This window comes from Macaca thibetana, chromosome 6, assembly GCF_024542745.1.
Source record: "Macaca thibetana thibetana isolate TM-01 chromosome 6, ASM2454274v1, whole genome shotgun sequence".
Lineage (NCBI taxonomy): Eukaryota > Metazoa > Chordata > Mammalia > Primates > Cercopithecidae > Macaca > Macaca thibetana.
In genome coordinates, this window is record NC_065583.1 from 2,007,592 (window position 1) to 2,025,190 (window position 17,599).

Consider the following 17,599-nt stretch of genomic DNA (forward strand, 5'->3'; position numbering starts at 1 on the left):
TCATCTATTCTATTATCTTCCTCCCTCCTCAGTTGGCACCCTACTGAGAAGCCAGATCCCTGGGTGCATCCAAAGGTGCTGGTTGATAACTCTCAGCTGCCCCGGCCAATAACTGACTGACATGTAAAAGGAGGGTACAAAAGGCTGGCTCTCTTGCCTTAAGGAGGCCTAACTGTGGTGCCATTTGTGCTCCGAGTTCCCCATGAGAACAAGCAGAAGCTAGGCTCCACGTGAGACCACACTCTGGCTCAGCCTTAGCCTGTTTTCTCTGCCCTGTCTTGCTTCCCTCACCCCCTTCTCCTGAGAGCACTTCCCCAATAATTCACTTGAACAAGAATGCGCATCTTAGGCTCTGCTGGGGAACCTGACTCATGACACCCTCTGTTAGCTTCCTGAGAGACTATCTTGTTAGTTCCCCTAGAACAAATTCCTGTCTTGGACTCTGCTTATGACCACTCCCCTCATTCCCCTGCCAAGAATGACAGCTTAATGAGGGAGTATCTTCTTCACTTCCCTAGAACTGTTCCTAGAACACAGTAGGTGCTCAATGATGCACTGAATGCATGCAGGGGAGAGCCCAGAGTCTATTTGACAGCTCAGTAGTCAGCACCCCTTCTTGTCCGGGGGTGGCCTGGCCTGGAGGCATTGTGAGTCACAGCAGGTGGACAGGAGCTGAGTGGGTCAGAGATAGGACTAGCCCTGGGACAGCAGCTCCGCAACTCCACCACATCTTCCAGGTGAGGCACAACATACAGTGAGGATTAACGGGGAAGGATCCTCTGAGAAGATACAATCTCAAGGGTGGGCCTGGATGTGGGCTTCCAGAGACCATCTCCCTGAACCAGATCTTGGGGATGGTATGTACCATCCAGCCTCTGTCCACCTATATGTGAGGGATAAGTGTCTTATGAATTAACGAAGACATAACAGAGGGGGAACCCTGCTCCAGTTCTTTCTCTTCTCACTGTCCATGGGCAGAAGAGGAATTAGAAACAACACATAACTCCCTTTTTCACATAACAGAATCAGTACTTACTGGGCTGGGGGGTGGGTGGGTGCAGGGAGAAGTGAGCAAAATGGGACTTGTCTGTTTTCTGGACTTTGGACTCCCTGAGGGCATAGTTTGTTTGGGACAAATGTCATGTTTAGTGTGCACAATCCCTGTTACTTTGAGCCCTATGCATAGGTCTAGCCTATGGCACATACCCCAGGATGTCAGTGAACACACTGGACTGTGGTCTGTATACACATCTGTCTTCCAAGCTGGATTAGGACCATCTTGAGGGCAGGTAGAGGCTGTTCCGGGTCCCCTTCCCAAGACAAGAGCCTGGCACAGAGCGGATGCTAGTTCAAGTCCATCAAATGACTGAATGATGAGGGCAATAATGCTGTTGGCTATGCTAGACATACTCCCAGATTGTTTTCAGAATCCAGATCTAACCCTGGCTTTGTAATCCTTCCGCAGTTCCCTCTTACCCACAAAAGGAAGTCTAAGCTTCTGAGCCTGCCTGTACAGCACCTTCACGTAGTGCACTGGTCCACCTTCCCAGGTTCCTCTTCTGCTCTTCCCAGCACCAATCCTATCCAAGCTCGTGTTCACATCTGAAATACGAAAGTCCTGCCCTGCCGGATACAGTGGCTCATGCCTGTAATCCCAGCACTTTGGGAGGCCGAGGCAGGCAGATCACCTGAGGTCAGGAGTTCGAGACCAGCCTGGCCAACATGGTGAAACCCCGTCTTCACTAAAAATACAAAAATTAGCTGGGGGTGATGGCAGGCGCCTGTAATCTCAGCTACTCAAGAGGCTGAGACAGGAGAATTGCTGAAACCCTGGAGGCGGAGGTTGCAGTGAGCCAAGATTGTGCCACTGCACTCCAGCTCGGGCAACAACAGCGAGACTCCGTCTCAAAAAAAAGAAAAAGGCCGGGCGCGGTGGCTCACGCCTGTAATCCCAGCACTTTGGGAGGCCGAGGCGGGCGGATCACAAGGTCAGGAGATCGAGACCACGGTGAAACCCCGTTTCTACTAAAAATACAAAAAATTAGCCGGGGGCGGTGGCGGGCGCCTGTAGTCCCAGCTACTCAGGAGGCTGAGGCAGGAGAATGGCGTGAACCCGGGAGGCGGAGCTTGCAGTGAGCCGAGATTGCGCCACTGCACTCCAGCCTGGGCGACAGAGCGAGACTCTGTCTCAAAAAAAAAAAAAAAGAAAAAAAGAAAAAGCCCTGCTCGGCTCTTCCCTCTGCCTAGCTCTCCATTTTCCATCCTCAACCCACCTGGCACAGTCCTACTCCTCCTTTAAATATCTACTTACTTGTCTTGCTATCATTCCCTACTCCTCACCCTTCCAGCTGCAACTCAGAGAACAGGGCCCTCCTCCCGTCCTCCATCTGCATATCTATCCCAGGGCCTGAACCCTCAGTGGTCTTTGGGGAAGGTGGTTTAGGTGAGACTGTTGCCTGTGCAGCGTGGAAGGAGGGGCTCCTCGGTGGCCAGCAGCCGGTTAGCCACAGCCGCAGCACTAGGTGCAGGGCTAAGACATGTCCACCGGCCTCGCGGTTTGAGAGGCGGCCTGTACCAAGCACGCTGCTCACCCGGACTCTTGTCTCCTAGCAGCGCCCCCTGGCTCGCCTTCATCATTCTGGACATCCGGGCTCCCGCGACAAGCGCGCAGCAAGAGTCGCCAGCGCTCCCGAGGCTCCCCTCCGAGCTCCTGCGTGCCCTACAAGGTCCACGCCCTGGCAACCTTCGAGTGCCTGGCTACAAGCCATGCCAGCCGCCTGTGGGAGCAGCTGCAGCAGTTCTGGGCCGATCACATCTCGCGGCCCTTCTCGCCACGGCGGCCGCCGCTGCGCCGCATGTCTTCCCTGTCCACCTTCTACCTGCTGGACCACAACACGCGCCAGGCAGAGCTGGGCCTCGCCTACGGCGCCCCGCGCATGCGCCTCAGCAACCAGGCCTTCGTGTTCCGCGGCGGGCGGTGGACCACTGAGGGCCCGCTGGCGCGGCCGCGGTCGCCGCTGCTCTCGCGGACCGCCTCGAGCTGGAAGGCGCAGGTGCAGCAGACCAAGAGCCAGGTGTTGCTGGAGGAGAACAACTACCTGAAGCTGCAGCAGGAACTGCTCATGGACATGATGACTGAGGCCATGGCGCGCATGCACTTGCTGGAGAAGAAGCTCAACCCCGAGGTGACCCCGACGGCTGCGGCGCGCGCCTGGCAGAGGAAGATGCGCAAGCGCGCAGGCGCCAGCGGGGGCGTGCTCATGATCCAGCCGTGCGTTCTGGACTCGCAGTGACGAAATAAAGGCCGCGCTACGCATGCGCGCCTCGCGCCTCGCGTCTGCCACTGCCTCCGCGCTAGACTGGCCCCCGCGGATCCCTGGGCCGGGCTCTGCGCGTGGGTGGGGGAGGTCTGCGTGGCCTCCGGGACTGCCCTTCGGTGCTGGCTGTCGGCGGGGGACGCAAGCCTAAGCTGCCTGTTTTGGGAGGGTGCGATGGGGCCGTGGAGGAGGGTCTGCGCGTGGCTCTCCGGGAGTGCAGAGTGGAAGCAAGGCTTGCCGCCGACATAACCCAGCTAGGGCGGAGTGGCGAGTAATGGCCTTGTAGGCCATCCAGGTAATGGAGGGCGAAGTCCCGGAGACGGAGGAACCGCGGTGCTCGGGGAATGAAGGGTGCGGTGCGGAGCGAGCGGGGGGTCGGGGACTTTGCACTTAGTCCGTCCTCAGGGCCTCTAGGCTCAGGAGGTCTAGAAACTAGGAGTCCCAGGGTAAGTGTTACTTTACATTCCCAAGAGAAGCTTTCTGGAAACCATGGGCTGTGCGGCCCCCACTTGCCTGTGCGGCATTTTGGGGAGTGGCGTCTGTGTTACAGGCCCCCCGTTTTTTTTTAAACACGGGGTCTCGGTCTATCACCCAGGCTGGAGCGCAGTGGCACGATCATGGCTCACTGCAACCTCCAGCTTCCGGGCTTAAGCAATCCTCCCAGCTTAGCCTCCTAAACGTGGGATTACAGGCGTGAGCCTCTGCGCCGGGCTCAAGCCTCCTTTCTTTTCTTTCTTTTACCTTTTCTTTGAGACGGACTTTGGCTCTTGTTGCCCAGGCTGGAGTGCAATGGCGCGATCTCGGCTCAACCTCCGCCTCCTGGGTTCAAGCGATTCTCTTACCTCAGCCTCCCAAGTAGCTGGATTACAGGCATGCGCCACCACGCCCGGCTAATTTTTTTGTTTGTTTTTGAGAGTCTCACTCTGCCACCCAGGCTGGAGTGCAGTGCTGCGATCTCGGCTCACTGCAAGCTCGCCTCGCGGGTACAAACGATTCTCCTGCCTCAGCCTCCTGAGTAGCTGGGACTACAGGCGCGCGCCACCACGCCCGGCTGATTTTTATATTTTCAGTAGAGATGGGGTTTCACCATATTGGCCAGGCTGGTCTCGAACTCGTAATCTCGTGATCTGCCCGCCTCTGCCTCCCAAAGTGCTGGGATTACAGGCGTGAGCCACCGCGCCCGTCCTCAGGCCTCCTTTTCTACCTCCATAGAATGCAGTCTGCCTGGCTCACAATCTTTTAAAAATTGCATTAGTTGCCAGTTTCAGAATTTGGAGATACCACACTAAAAATCCAGATTTCCTGGGGCCAGGCATGGTGGCTCATGCTTGTAATCCCAGCACTTTGAGAGGTCGAGGCGGGCTGATCACTTGAGGTCAGGAGTTCAAGGCCAGCCTGACCAACAAGGCGAAACCACGTCTGTTCTAAAAATACCAAAAATCGGCCGGGCGCGGTGTCGGGTGCCTGTAAGCCTAGCACTTTGGGAGGCTGAGGTGGGCTGATTGCCTGAGCTCAGGAGTTTGAGACCAACCTGGACAACATGGTGAAACCCCATCTCTACCAAAATACAAAAAAATTAGCCGGGTGTGGTGGCGCATGCCTGTAGTCTCAGCTACCCTGGAGGCTAAGGCGGGAGAATCACTTGAACCTGGGAGGTGGAGGTTACAGTGAGCCGAGATCATGCCACTGCACTCCAATCTGGGAGACAGAGTGAGACTCTTGTCTCAAAACAAAACAAAATTAGCTGGGCTTGGTGGCATGCGCCTACAGTCCCAGTTACTGCTGAGGCTGAGACAGGAGAATCGCATGAATCGGGGAGGCAGAGGATGCAGTGAGCCACCATCATGCCACTGCACTCGAAATCCAGACTCTGTCTCAAAAAAATAAAATTTAAAAATCCAGCCGGGCACGGTGGCTCACACCTGTAATCCCAGCACTTTGGGACGCCAAGGTGGGTGGGTCACCTGAGGTCAGGAGTTCGACACCAACCTGGCCAACATGGTGAAACACTATTTCTACTAAAAATACAAAAATTAGCCAGGCATGATGGCAGACACCTGTAATCCCAGCTACTTGGGAGGCTGAAGCAGGAAACTCACTTGAACCGGAGAGGTGGAGGTTGCAGTGAGCCACTTCACTCCAGCCTGGATGACAAAGTGAGACTCTGTCTCAAAAAAAAACCAGGCAGATTAGGTTACCAAGGGATAGGAGGACAGAGAGAGAGAGAGTGTGTGAGTGTGTGTGTGTGTGTGTGTGTGTGTGTGTGTGTGAACACAAGGGGGCTTCCTTTTGGGGTGGTGAGAAATTAGCACTATAGTGGTGATAGTTTTGCAACATTGTAATAAAAGTCACTGAATGGTACACTTCAAAACGGTGAATTTTATGTGAATTTTATCACAATAAAAGCAGTAAAAGGAGGAAGATGCTTTACATAAAAACATGAAGCAAAACTTATATGTAGCATGCCAAAAATAGCAAAACTCATAAAGGGATCCAAGAATGCCTAAAGTTTAGGGAATATTGCTTTGGCCAGAGTACTTGAAAACAAATACAGTCCTAGGGTGGAGAAAGGTATCTGCCCCACCAAACCTGCAGCAGGCAGGGAGCCTTACAGCCCAGTGCACGCCCTGTTTAGAAAGGGGCATCCACAGGCCAGGTGCGGCGGCTCATGCTTGTAATCCCAGCACTTTGGGAGGCTGAGGCGGGCGGATCACGAGGTCAGGAGATCGAGACCATCCTGGCTAACACGGTGAAACCCCGTCTCTACTAAAAAATACAAAAAATTAGCCTGGCATGGTGATGGGCGCCTGTAGTCCCAGCTACTCGGGAGGCTGAGGCAGGAGAATGACCTGAACCCGGGAGGCGGAGGTTGCAGTGAGCTGAGATTGCACTATTGCATTCCAGCCTGGGCAACAGAGCCAGACTCTGTCTCAAAAAAAAAAAAAAAAAAAAAAAAAAAAAAAAAAAAGATGAAGGCTCAGGGAAGTGGGAATGTCAGAATGGATTTATTACATGAGACCAGAAAGTGTTGCATGGAGCTGCCCTTCACTAAGGCAATGCAGAATGTGGACGTGAGGGGGCACCGGTGTCAGAAAGCTGGTGTTGGCTGTGCTTTGTGGCTAGGAGATGCTGCCATGGAACTTGGCTCCTCAGTGTCTTGGGGATGACACAATTCTGGAATGGCATTTAACCGTTCTGGATGGCAACATTTAACCCTCAGAAGCCAAGAGGGCATTCTTATCATACTGTGCAGCAAGATTGGAATGGCAACTGTGGGAAGGGACGTGCTGCTCAGGGCTCTATGGCAGTGACAATAACAGGTCATTGATGGGCAGCCAACCAAAGAAAGGGAGGCAGACGGTGACTGACTGGAAAGTTTGGGAACAAGGACGAGGGTCATGCTGCAGAGATCTGACCGTCTTCCTCTGACGGTGCCACAGCCCTTTGGGAAAGACAGGAAAACCTCTCAATTAACTGAAATTCAGTTTGTACCACTACAGTGGAGTGGCAGGTTTGACCTACAGATTGAATTATACAAAGATATTTTAGGCCAGGTGCAGTGGGTCACGCCTGTAATCCCAACCCTTTGGGAGCTTAAGGCAGGAAGATTGCTTGAAGCAAGAAGTTCAAGACCAGCTTGGGCAGTATAATGAGACCCCCATCTCTAAAAGAAAATCAGATAAAAAGAAATTTGTTTTGTTTTGTTTTTGAGAGAGTCTCGCTCTGTCGCCCAGGCTGGAGTGCAGTGGTGCGATCTCAGCTCACTGCAACCTCTGCCTCCCAGATTCAAGTGATTCTCCTGCCTCAGCCTCCCAAGTAGCTGGGATTACAGGTGCCCGCCACCACGCCCGGCTAATTTTTTGTGTTTTTAGTAGCATTTCACTGTGTTGGCCAGGATGATCTCGATCTCCTGATCTCATGATCCACCCACCTCAGCCTCCCAAAGTGCTGCGATTACAGGCGTGAGCCACCGCATCCAGCCAAAAGAAAAACATTTTAAAACCATTTGAGAATGTGGAGTGAGAGCTGTGCCAGCCACATGGACTAAGGAGGAGGCCAGGCAGTAGGAGATGCTAAGGAATGGCCTGCGGGGAAGTAAATGTGATGTGTGCGTCGGAAGCAGGCTCAGCGAGCCCAGGATGAGACCAGGACCTCAACCTGCAGCTAAGCACTCTGAAGCCCCTAATGCAGGTGGCAGGTGGCAACCTGCAGCTAAGCACTCTGAAGCCCCTAATACAATCTGGGACTGTAACAAGTGGCAGTAAAAACTGTCAGTGGCGGCTGGGGTGGCAGCTCAAGTCTGTAATCCCAGCACTTTGGGAGACGGAGGCGGACGGATCACTTGAGGTCAGGAGTTCAAGACCAGCCTGGGCAACTTGGTGAAGCCCCATCTCTACTAAAAATACAAAAACTAGCCGGGCGTGGTGGCACACACCTGTAGTCCCAGCAACTCTTTTAGGCTGAGGTAGGAGAATTGCTTGAACCCGGGAAGCGGAGGTTGCAGTAAGACGAGATTGGCCGGGCGTGGTGGCTCAAGCCTGTAATCCCAGCACTTTGGGAGGCCGAGACGGGCGGATCACGAGGTCAGGAGATCGAGACCATCCTGGCTAATATGGTGAAACCCCGTCTCTACTAAAAATACAAAAAACTAGCCGGGCAAGGTGGTGGGCGCCTGTAGTCCCAGCTACTCGGGAGGCTGAGGCAGGAGAATGGCGTAAACCCGGGAGGCGGAGCTTGCAGTGAGCTAAGATCCGGCCACTGCACTCCAGCCTGGGCGACAAGGCGAGACTCCGTCTCAAAAAAAAAAAAAAAAAAAAAAAAAAGACGAGATCACACCACTGCACCCCAGCCTGGGCAACAGAATGAGACTCGGTCTCAAAAAAAAAAAAAAAAAAAAAAAAAAATTGTCAGTGGCGATTGTGCAGGGATGGTTGTCCAGAATGGAATATTAGCCAGAAAAGCACAAGAAGCACACCTCTTAAGAGGAAAAACTGACATTGCAAAGCCCAGGACAGAAGTCCTTGAGGCTGGGTGCAGTGGCTCACGCCTGTAATCCCAGCACTTTGGGAGGCTGAGGCGGGCAGATCACCTGAGGTCAGGAGTTCAAGACCAGCGTGGCCAACATGATGAAACCCTGTCTCTACTAAAAATACAAATGTTAGCCAGGTGTTGTGGCGTCCACCTGTAGTCCCAGCTACTTGGGAGGCTGAGGCAGGAGAATCGCTTGAACCTGGGAGGTGGAGGTTTCAGTAAGCCAAGATTGCGCCACTGCACTCCAGCCTGGGCGACAGTGTGAGACTCCACCTCAAAAAACAACAACAACAACAAAGAAAAACAGCCTGAACAACATGGCCAGACTCCATCTTTACAAAAAAATTTTTTTTTAATTAGCCAGATATAGTGGCATGCACCTGTGGTCCCAGCTACTCTGGAGGCTGAGGCAGGAAAATCGCTTGAACCTGGGAGATTGAGGCTGCAGTGAGCTATGATCACACTACTGCACTCCAGCCTGGGCAAAAGAGCAGGACCCTGTCTCAAAAAAATAAAAAGTAAATATAAAAGGTGCTTGAGAGAGCGTGGGGAGGGTAAAAAGGATGAAAAACATATGCGACTGTGCCACAGCCATAGGTCCCATGGAAGACCCACGCATTGGCCTTGTGTTGGCCAGGATGGGGCTGTGCCCTCCTTTCCGTAGGGGTCCCAGGGTGTCTGATTACAGCTGGCAGGTGTTCTCCGGAAAACCACCTGCCTGGCCGGGCGCGGTGGCTCACGCCTGTAATCCCAGCACTTTGGGAGGCCGAGGCGGGCGGATCACAAGGTCAGGAGATCGAGACCACGGTGAAACCCCGTCTCTACTAAAAATTACAAAAAAATTAGCCGGGCGCGGTTGTGGGCGCCTGTAGTCCCAGCTACTCGGGAGGCTGAGGCAGGAGAATGGCGTGAACCCGGGAGGCGGAGCTTGCAGTGAGCCGAGATCGCGCCACTGCACTCCAGCCTGGGCTGGGCGACAGAGCGAGACTCCGTCTCAAAAAAAAAAAAAAAAAAAAAAAAAAAAAAACCACCTGCCTGCCCCATGTCTGGCCAGGAGCACGGTGTTCACAACCACAGTCCCCACTTCTTTTTTTTTTTTTTGAGACGGAGTCTCGCTCTGTCGCCCAGGCTGGAGTGCAGTGGCGCAATCTCGGCTCACTGCAAGCTCCGCCTCCCGGGTTCGTGCCATTCTCCTGCCTCAGCTTCCCGAGTACCTGGGACCACAGGCGCCTGCCACCACGCCCGGCTAATTTTTAATATTTTTAGTAGAAACGGGGTTTCACCGTGTTAGCTAGGATGGTCTCGATCTCCTGACCTCGTGATCCGCCCGCCTCGGCCTCCCAAAGTGCTGGGACTACAGGCGTGAGCCACCACGCCCCTCCCACAGTCCCCACTTCTCTATTTTTCCTGCCTGCATCTTGCTCAGCTCCGAATGGCTTCCCACTGTGCACTTTAATCTTGCTCCTGCCGGACATGGTGGCACATAGCTGTGGTCCCAGCTACTTGGGAGCCTCAGGTGGGAGGATGGTTTGAGCCCAGGAGTTCGAGGCTGCAGTGAGTCATGATTGTGCCCCTGCACTCCAGCCTGGGCAACTGAGTGAGACCCCATCTCTAATTAAAAAAAAAAAAAAAAAAAAAAGACCTAGCAGTGTCCACACATCTAGCCAGTTCATCTTGTGACTTGTGACTGCACGGGTATTTCCCAGCAGGGGAGTGCCATGCTTTTCCTCTCTGCCTGGTGGATGGGGACAGTCAGGCTGGTCCCACTTTGGGGCCCTTCCATCACCCAGGTTCTGGTTCAAGGCATAGCGTAGCCCTATCTCCTGGAGTTCCAGCTGGAGCAGCCACTGCTTCACTGGGCAGGAGGATGAGGGACATGAGAGGGTGGCCCCACATCAGGGCTGATGATGGAGGTTGCTCTGGCAGGTCTCTGCTCTGGCCTGGGGAACTTGTTTCTGCTCCTCAGCCCAGGTGGTGGCTAGATGGGCAGCATTACCACAGGTCTGGGGCCTGGATCTCAGCCCGTCAGAAGTATGAAAGTCACACAAGGAACTCCTTGACCCTGCCATGGCTGTTGCCACAGTAATGCTTCCCTGGTCCCATCTGCAGCTATGCAGAGAGATGGGGACATCAGTACCCTGCAGACAGAGGGGAAATGGCCTATGCAAACCCAGTACAAAGCATAAAACCTATGGTAATAATTAACCCTAGCCCAGTGCAGTGGGGCCCACCTGTAGTCCTCGTAGTCTTAGTCACTCCGAAGGCTGAGTTGGGAGGACCACTTGAGCCCAGCAGTTCGAGGCTGCAGTAAGCTATGCTATGAGCTACAAGCAAGACCCCATCTTAAAAACCCCCAAAAAACCTTGCTCCTGCCTCAGCCGTCAATTCCGACACTTGCGTGTTGGTCTCAACTCTCCTATGACACTCCTGACACATTCCCATCCTTAATGATGCCCCTGGCCTGGTCAGTCTGGAAGCACCCCTTCTCTGCACAGGACCTTGCTTGCTGCCTATGCTCACACATGTCAAAAAGAGAGTCCAGGCCAGGCATGGTGGCTCACACCTGTAACCCGAACACCTTGGGAGGCTGAGGTGGGCGGATCACTTGAGGTCAGGAGTTCAAGACCAGCCTGGCCAACGTGGTGAAAGCCCGTCTCTATTAAAAATACAAAAATTAGGCTGGGCACGGTGGCTCATGCCTGTAATCCCAGCTACTCGGGAGGCTGAGGCAGGAGAATGGCGTGAACCTGGGAGGCAGAGGTTGCAGTGAGCCGAGATTGCACCACTGCACTCCAGCCTGGGTGACAGTGAGACTCCATCTCAAAAAAAAAAAAAAAAAAAAAAATTAGCTGGGCATGTTGGTGTGCACCTGTAATCCCAGCTTCTTGGAAGGCTGAGGCAGAGAATCACTTAAACCCAGGAGGCAGAGGTTGCAGTGAGCCGAGACCACACCACCTGCACTCCAGCCTGTGCGACAGAGTGAGACTGTGTCTTCAAAAAAAAAGAAAAGAAGGTCTAGATAACTTAGAAGCCAGGTGAGTTCTTTCCCATGTGCATATGGGAAATAATGGCCACAGAAGCCTGGTGGCCACCGGAGTGGACTGTGCAGGGACCAAAGGCCCATGACAGCCTGCTGGGTCTCCAGGAACAGTGGAAACAAGGAAGCCTATGGTTGCAGTGAGCCAAGATAGCACCACTGCACTCTCGTGACAGAGCGAGACTCCATCTCAAAAAAAACTAAAAAAGGAACTGGGTGATGAGTACATGAGGGTTTATAATACTGTTCTCACTAATTTTGTTTATGGTTGGATATTTTCCATAATAAAATTTTTTTCAGGCCGGGGGCAGTGGCTCACGCCTGTAATCCCAAAACCTTGGGAGGCCGAGGCAGGCAGATCACCTGAAGTCGGGAGTTTGAGACCAGCCTGACCAACATAGAGAAACCCTGTCTCTACTAAAACTACAAAATTAGTCAGGCATGGTGGCGCATACCTGTAATCCCAGCTACTTGGGAGGCTGAGGTAGAAGAATCACTTAAACCTGGGAGGTGGAGGTTGTGGTGAGCCGAGAACGTGCCATTGCACTCCAGCCTGGGCAACAAGAGCGAAACTCCATCTCAAAAAAAAAAAATTTTTTTTCATTGGCTGGGCGTGGTTGCTCATGCCTATAATCCAAGCACTTTGGGAGGCTGAGGCAGGCAGATCACCTGAGGTCAGAAGTTCAAGACTAGCCTGACCAACATGGTGAAACCCCATCTCTACTAAAAATACAAAAATTAACTGGGCATGGTGGTCTGTGCCTGTAGTCCCAGCTGCTCAGGAGGCTGAGGCAGGAGAATCACTTGAACCCGGGAGGCAGAGGTTGCAGTGAGCTGAGATTGTGCCATTGCACTCCAGTCTGGGTGACAGAGCAAGACTCTGTCTCAAAAAAGAAAGAAAAAAAGAAAATTACCCTCAGTTCCCTTAGAAAGATAGAAGCAATTTAATTCGAAGTCGGCAACCAGAAAGCCAAATGCAGAAAACTCTACAAATCATTAGCAAACCAAATTCAACAATGTATTGAAGTGGCAATTTGTCATAAGCAAGCTGAGTTTATCCTAGGAATACAATGGTGACTAAAGTTAGGAAAAAAATCTATAAATATAAATATATACATAAACAGATTAAAAGAGAAAAAGCAGGCAGGGCACAGAGGCTCACACCTGTAATCCCAGCATTTTGAGAGGCTGAGGTGGGCAGATCACTTGGGTCCAGGAGTTTGAGACCAGCCTGGGCAACATGGCAAAATCCCATCTCTACAAAAAAATACAAAAAATTAGCCTGGCATGGTGGCATGTGCCTGTAGTCCCATCTACCTGTAGCCCCATCTACCCGGGAGGTTGATGTGGAAGAATCAGTTGGGCACAGGAGGTCGAGGCTGCAGTGAGCTATGATTGAACCACTGCACTTCAGCCTGGGAAACAAATCAAGACCCTGTCTCAAAACAAACAAACAAAACAAAACAAAAAAAAAAAAAAAGGAGGCCGGGCGCGGTGGCTCAAGCCTGTAATCCCAGCACTTTGGGAGGCTGAGGCGGGTGGATCACGAGGTCAGGAGATCGAGACTATCCTGGCTAACATGGTGAAACCCCGTCTCTACTAAAAATACAAAAAACTAGCCGGGCGTGGTGGCGGGCGCCTGTAGTCTCAGCTACTTGGGAGGCTGAGGCGGGAGAATGGCGTGAACCCGGGAGGCGGAGCTTGCAGTGAGCTGAGATTGCGCCACTGCACTCCAGCCTGGGTGACAGAGTGAGACTCCGTCTCAAAAAAAAAAAAAAAAAAAAAAAAAAAGAAAGAAAAGAAAAACAAGAGAAAAGTCATACGATCTCAACAGATACAGAAAAATCATTTGAGGCCAGGTGCGGTGGCTCATGCCTGTAATCCCAGCACTGTGGGAGGCCAAGGCGGGTGAATCACTTGAAGTCAGGAGTTTGAGACCAGCCTGGGCAACATGATGAGACCCTGATTCTACTAACAACAAAAAATCAGCCAGGCAGGGTGGCACACGACTGTACTCCCAGCTACTCGGGAGGCTGAGGTGGGAGGATCCCTTGGGTCCAGAAGGTCGAGGCTGCAATGAGCTGTGATCCTGCCAGTACACTCCAACCTGGGTGAGAGAGTGAGATCCTATCTCAAAAAACAACAATAACAACAAAAGGCTGGGCATAATGGCTCACGCCTGTAATCCCAGCATTTTGGGAGGCCAAGGCCGGTGGATCATGTGAGGCCAGGAGTTCGAGACCAGCCTGGGCAACTTGGTGAAAACCCACCTCTAGTAAAAACACAAAAGTAAGGTGTGATGGCATGCGCTACTTGGGAGGCTGGGGCACGAGTTGCTTGAACCCAGGAGGCGGAGGTTGCAGTGAGCCGAGATCGTGCCACTGCACTCCAGCTTGAGCGACAGAGGAAGCCTCTGTCTCAAATAAATAAATACTACAATTTGTTTATCCATTCACCTATTGATGGAAATTATTTATGTTGTTCCCAGGTTTGGCTATTATAAATAAAGCTGTCTCATGCCTATAATTGCAGCACTTTGAGAGCCTGAAGCAGCAGAATCATTTGAGCCCAGGAGTTTGAGACCAGCCTGGGTAACTAATTGAGACCCTGTCTCTCTAAAAAAAAAAAAAAAAAAAAAAAAAAAATAGCCAGACGCATGGGCGCGGTGGTTCACACCTGTAATCTTAGCACTTTGGGAGGCTGATGCGGGCAGATTACTGAGGTTGGGAGTTCAAGACCAGCCTGGCCAACATTGTGAAACCCCGTCTCCACTAAAAATGTGAAAAACCAGCCATGTGCAGTGTTGTGCACCTGTAATCCCAGCTACTCAGGAGGCTGAGGCAGAAGAATCACTTGAACCCGGGAAAGCGGAGGCTGCAGTGAGCCGAGATTGCACCACTGCACTCCAGCCTGGGCTACAGAATGAGACTTCTCAAAAAGAAAAAAAAAAAAAAAAAAAAAATGGCTGGGCGCAGTGACTCACACCTGTAATCCCAGCACTTTGGGAAGCCAAGGAGGGCAGATCACAACGTCAGGAGACCAAGACCATCCTGGCTAACACGGTGAAACTCCGTCTCTACTAAAAACACAAAAAATCAGCTGAGCAGGCATGGTGGTGGGTGCCTGTAGTTCCAGCTACTTGGGAAGCTGAGGCAGGAGAATCCCTGGAACCCAGGAGGTGGAGGTTTCAGTGAGCCAAGATTGCATCACTGAACTCCAGCCTGGGCAACAGAGCGAGATTCCGTCTCTAAATAAATAAATAAATAAAATAGCCAGATGCAGTGGTATATGTCTATAGTCCTAGCTACTGGGGAAGCTGAGGCAGGAGGATAGCTTGAGCCCAGGAGTCCCAAGCCAGGCTGCAGTGAGCCATGATTGTACCATTGCACTCCAGTCTAGGTGACAGAGTGAGACACTGTCTCAAAAAAAAAACAAAAACAAAACAAAAAAAACTACTTTGAGTTCTTTTGGGTATATACACAGAAGCAGGATTACTAGGTCATATAATTCTATGTTAAATATTTTGAGGAACCTCCATACCATTTTCCACAGCAGCTGTATCTTTTTCCATTCCACCAACAGTGCACAAGGGTTCCAATTTCTCCGCATCCTTACAACACTTATTTTCCTTTTTTTTCTTTTTTTTTTTGAGATGGAATTTCGCTCTTGTCGCCCAGGCTGGAGTGGAGTGGCACGATCTTGGCTCACTGCAACCTCCGTCTCCCGGGTTTAAGTGATTCTCCTGCCTCAGCCTCCTGAGTAGCGGAGACTACAGGCGCCTGCCACCACGCCCAGCTGATTTCTGTATTTTCTTAGTAGAGACAGTGGGGGTTTCACCATGTTGGCCAGGCTGGTCTTGAACTCCTGACCTCAGGTGATCCGCCCGCCTTGGCCATCCAAAGTGCCGGGATTACAGATGTGAGCCACCACGCCTAGCCAACACTTGTTATTTTCTGTTGCTTTAATACTAGCCATCCTGATGGGTGTGAGGTGGTACCCCACTGTGGTTTTGTGTTTCCCGTCTTTCATCAATACAATTAATACTGCAATGAGGTAGCTCGCGTGGTGGCTCACTTCGGAGGCAGAGGCGGGCGAATCACCTGAAGTCAGATCACCTGAGGTCAGGAGTTCGAGACCAGCCTGACCAACATCAAGAAACCCCATCTCTACTAAAAATATAAAATTAGCCGGGCGTGGTAGCACATGCCTGCAATCCCAGCTACTCGGGAGCCTGAGGCATGAGAATCCCTTGAACCAGGGAGGTGGAGGTTGTGGTGAGCTGAGATCGCGCCATTGTACTCCAGCCTGGGCAACAAGAGGGAAACCCCGTCTAAAAACAAAACAAAACAAAACTGTAATGAAAAGTCTTGAGTATAAGGCAGGGTGCTCAGTCTTCCTCCTAATCACAGAAATGCAAAATAAAAATTAAAAAGAAACTAAGAGCCATCCCGGCCAACATGGTGAAACCCCATCACTACTAAATCTCTGTTAAAAATACAAAAATTAGGGCCATGCACTGTGGCTCAGGCCTGTAATCCCAGCACTTTGGGAGGCCAAGGTGGGTGGATCGTGAGGTCAAGAGATTGAGACTATCCTGGCCAAAATGGTGAAACCTGTCTCTACTAAAAACACAAAAAATTAGCCAGGCATGGTGGTGGGCACTTGTAGTCCCAACTACTCGGGAGGCTGAGGCAGGAGAATCACTTGAACCCAGGAGGTGGAGGTTGCAGTGAGCCGAGATTGAGCCACTGCACTCCTGCCTGGACGACAGAGCAAGACCCTGTCTCAGAAACAAAGAGGCCGGGGGCGATGGCTCATGCCTGTAATCCCAGTACTTTGGGAGGCCGAGGTGGGTGGATCACCTGATGTCAGGAGTTCGAGACCAGCCTGGTCAACATGGTGAAATCCCGTCTCTACTAAAAATACAAAAATTGACCAGGTGATGCGCATGCCTGTAATACCCAGCTTCTCAGGAGGCTGAGATAGGAGAGTTGCTTGAACCCGGGAGGCAGAGGTTGCAGTGAGCCGACATGGAGCCACTGCACTTCAGCCTGGGAGAGGAGACTCCCCCTCAATAAAAATAAAAATCTCTGCTCACCTGAGGGATTAGCAAAAACCCAAGAGTTTGCAACATCCACTGCCAGCAAGGCTGTGGGCGGGCACTCACATAAAACTGCTGAAGAGAATGTACAATGGAAAAATGCCTACGTAAGGAGATTTGACAACGGGGAGCAAAACCGCGTGTGCCTTCACCCTCTGACCAGGCAGTTCCACTTCACAGAATGGATCTCAAACACGCATCCCCCGTCACAAACAGCCCTGAGATAAGGCGCTTGGTAGTCACTGTGTGTGCTTTCCTCCGGGCCCCTTCCCACAGGTGGCTACTGAGGTCATTTTATCAGACCCCCTGGGCTCACCTTTTATTGCATCCTGCACAGGGCAGCCTGGGCAGGCTTTGGCCAGCTTCGCACGGGTGCCACTGCACAGGCTCCCTTCAGAGCAGTGCCGGAGGACGGCGCCAGGAGCCAGTGCACACATCCCTCCTGTCCTGGGGGCCGGACAGCCACCGCGCGGGGAGACCCTTCGCTCAGGAGCAGCGCTGGTGTTGGCTCCACTCGCCGGGTCGCCCAGGGCCCTTCACTTCCCGATCAACTCCCCACCGCCGCCGCTTTCACGGGAAGCCAAGCCAAGTCACCTACGGCACGTGCACTGGATCAAAATAATACACGTTTGCACATGCGCCAGACGGTATGTTTCGTACTTAAGCGCAGGGTTGGAAATGGAAGGTCCTCACCCTGCTTCCCCGCGCCGGGGCCGCCTTCCCCGCGGTGCGCGGGAGCTCGGGGAGCGCGCGCCCCCTGCCGGCCGGCCGGAGCGCGGGGCGGGTTTCGCGCCCTCGGTGCCCTGCTAAGCTTGGAATTGCTTTGCTGGTTCCCGCCAGAGGCTGCTTTGAGGCTCCAAGTGACTCCCCGTTCCCCGGGTGCCTCGCCGTCGAGGAGCCCAAAGCTTCTCCATCTCCAGCGCTGGATGAGGCTCCCCTAGTTTTCCTTCTGCCCCGATACCCTGTACTGTCACACAGGTTGTGCTGATGGCGGGGGACCGGGACTGCACTTGCACGTGGCCTGGAGCTCACTTCCGCGCTCCCCCTCGCTGGACCTCTGACTGCGCAGGTCTCCGAGCTTGTTTCTTGGAGGCTTGGGATAGCTGGGAGGCC

The 17,599-nt window shown here is 52.6% G+C and overlaps 1 protein-coding gene across 1 annotated transcript; it reads left to right on the top strand.

The window, feature by feature from the left end:
- The first annotated feature begins 663 nt into the window (after positions 1-663).
- Positions 664-17,156, top strand: CBY3 (chibby family member 3). The gene is made up of 3 exons (XM_050794252.1): positions 664-857; positions 2,614-3,612; positions 16,824-17,156. Exons 1-2 carry the CDS (start codon positions 812-814, stop codon positions 3,291-3,293), a joined length of 726 nt encoding a protein of 241 aa, XP_050650209.1. The 5' UTR covers positions 664-811; the 3' UTR covers positions 3,294-3,612; positions 16,824-17,156.
- Positions 17,157-17,599: the final 443 nt, after the last annotated feature.

Bases quoted from the DNA above. Each gene is read 5' to 3' on its own strand.
- CBY3 (XM_050794252.1), top strand. From the start codon at position 812: ATGTGGGCTTCCAGAGACCATCTCCCTGAACCAGATCTTGGGGATG. The intron at 858-2,613 runs GTATGTACCATC...GTCTCCTAGCAG, and splicing joins TGAACCAGATCTTGGGGATG to CGCCCCCTGGCTCGCCTTCA.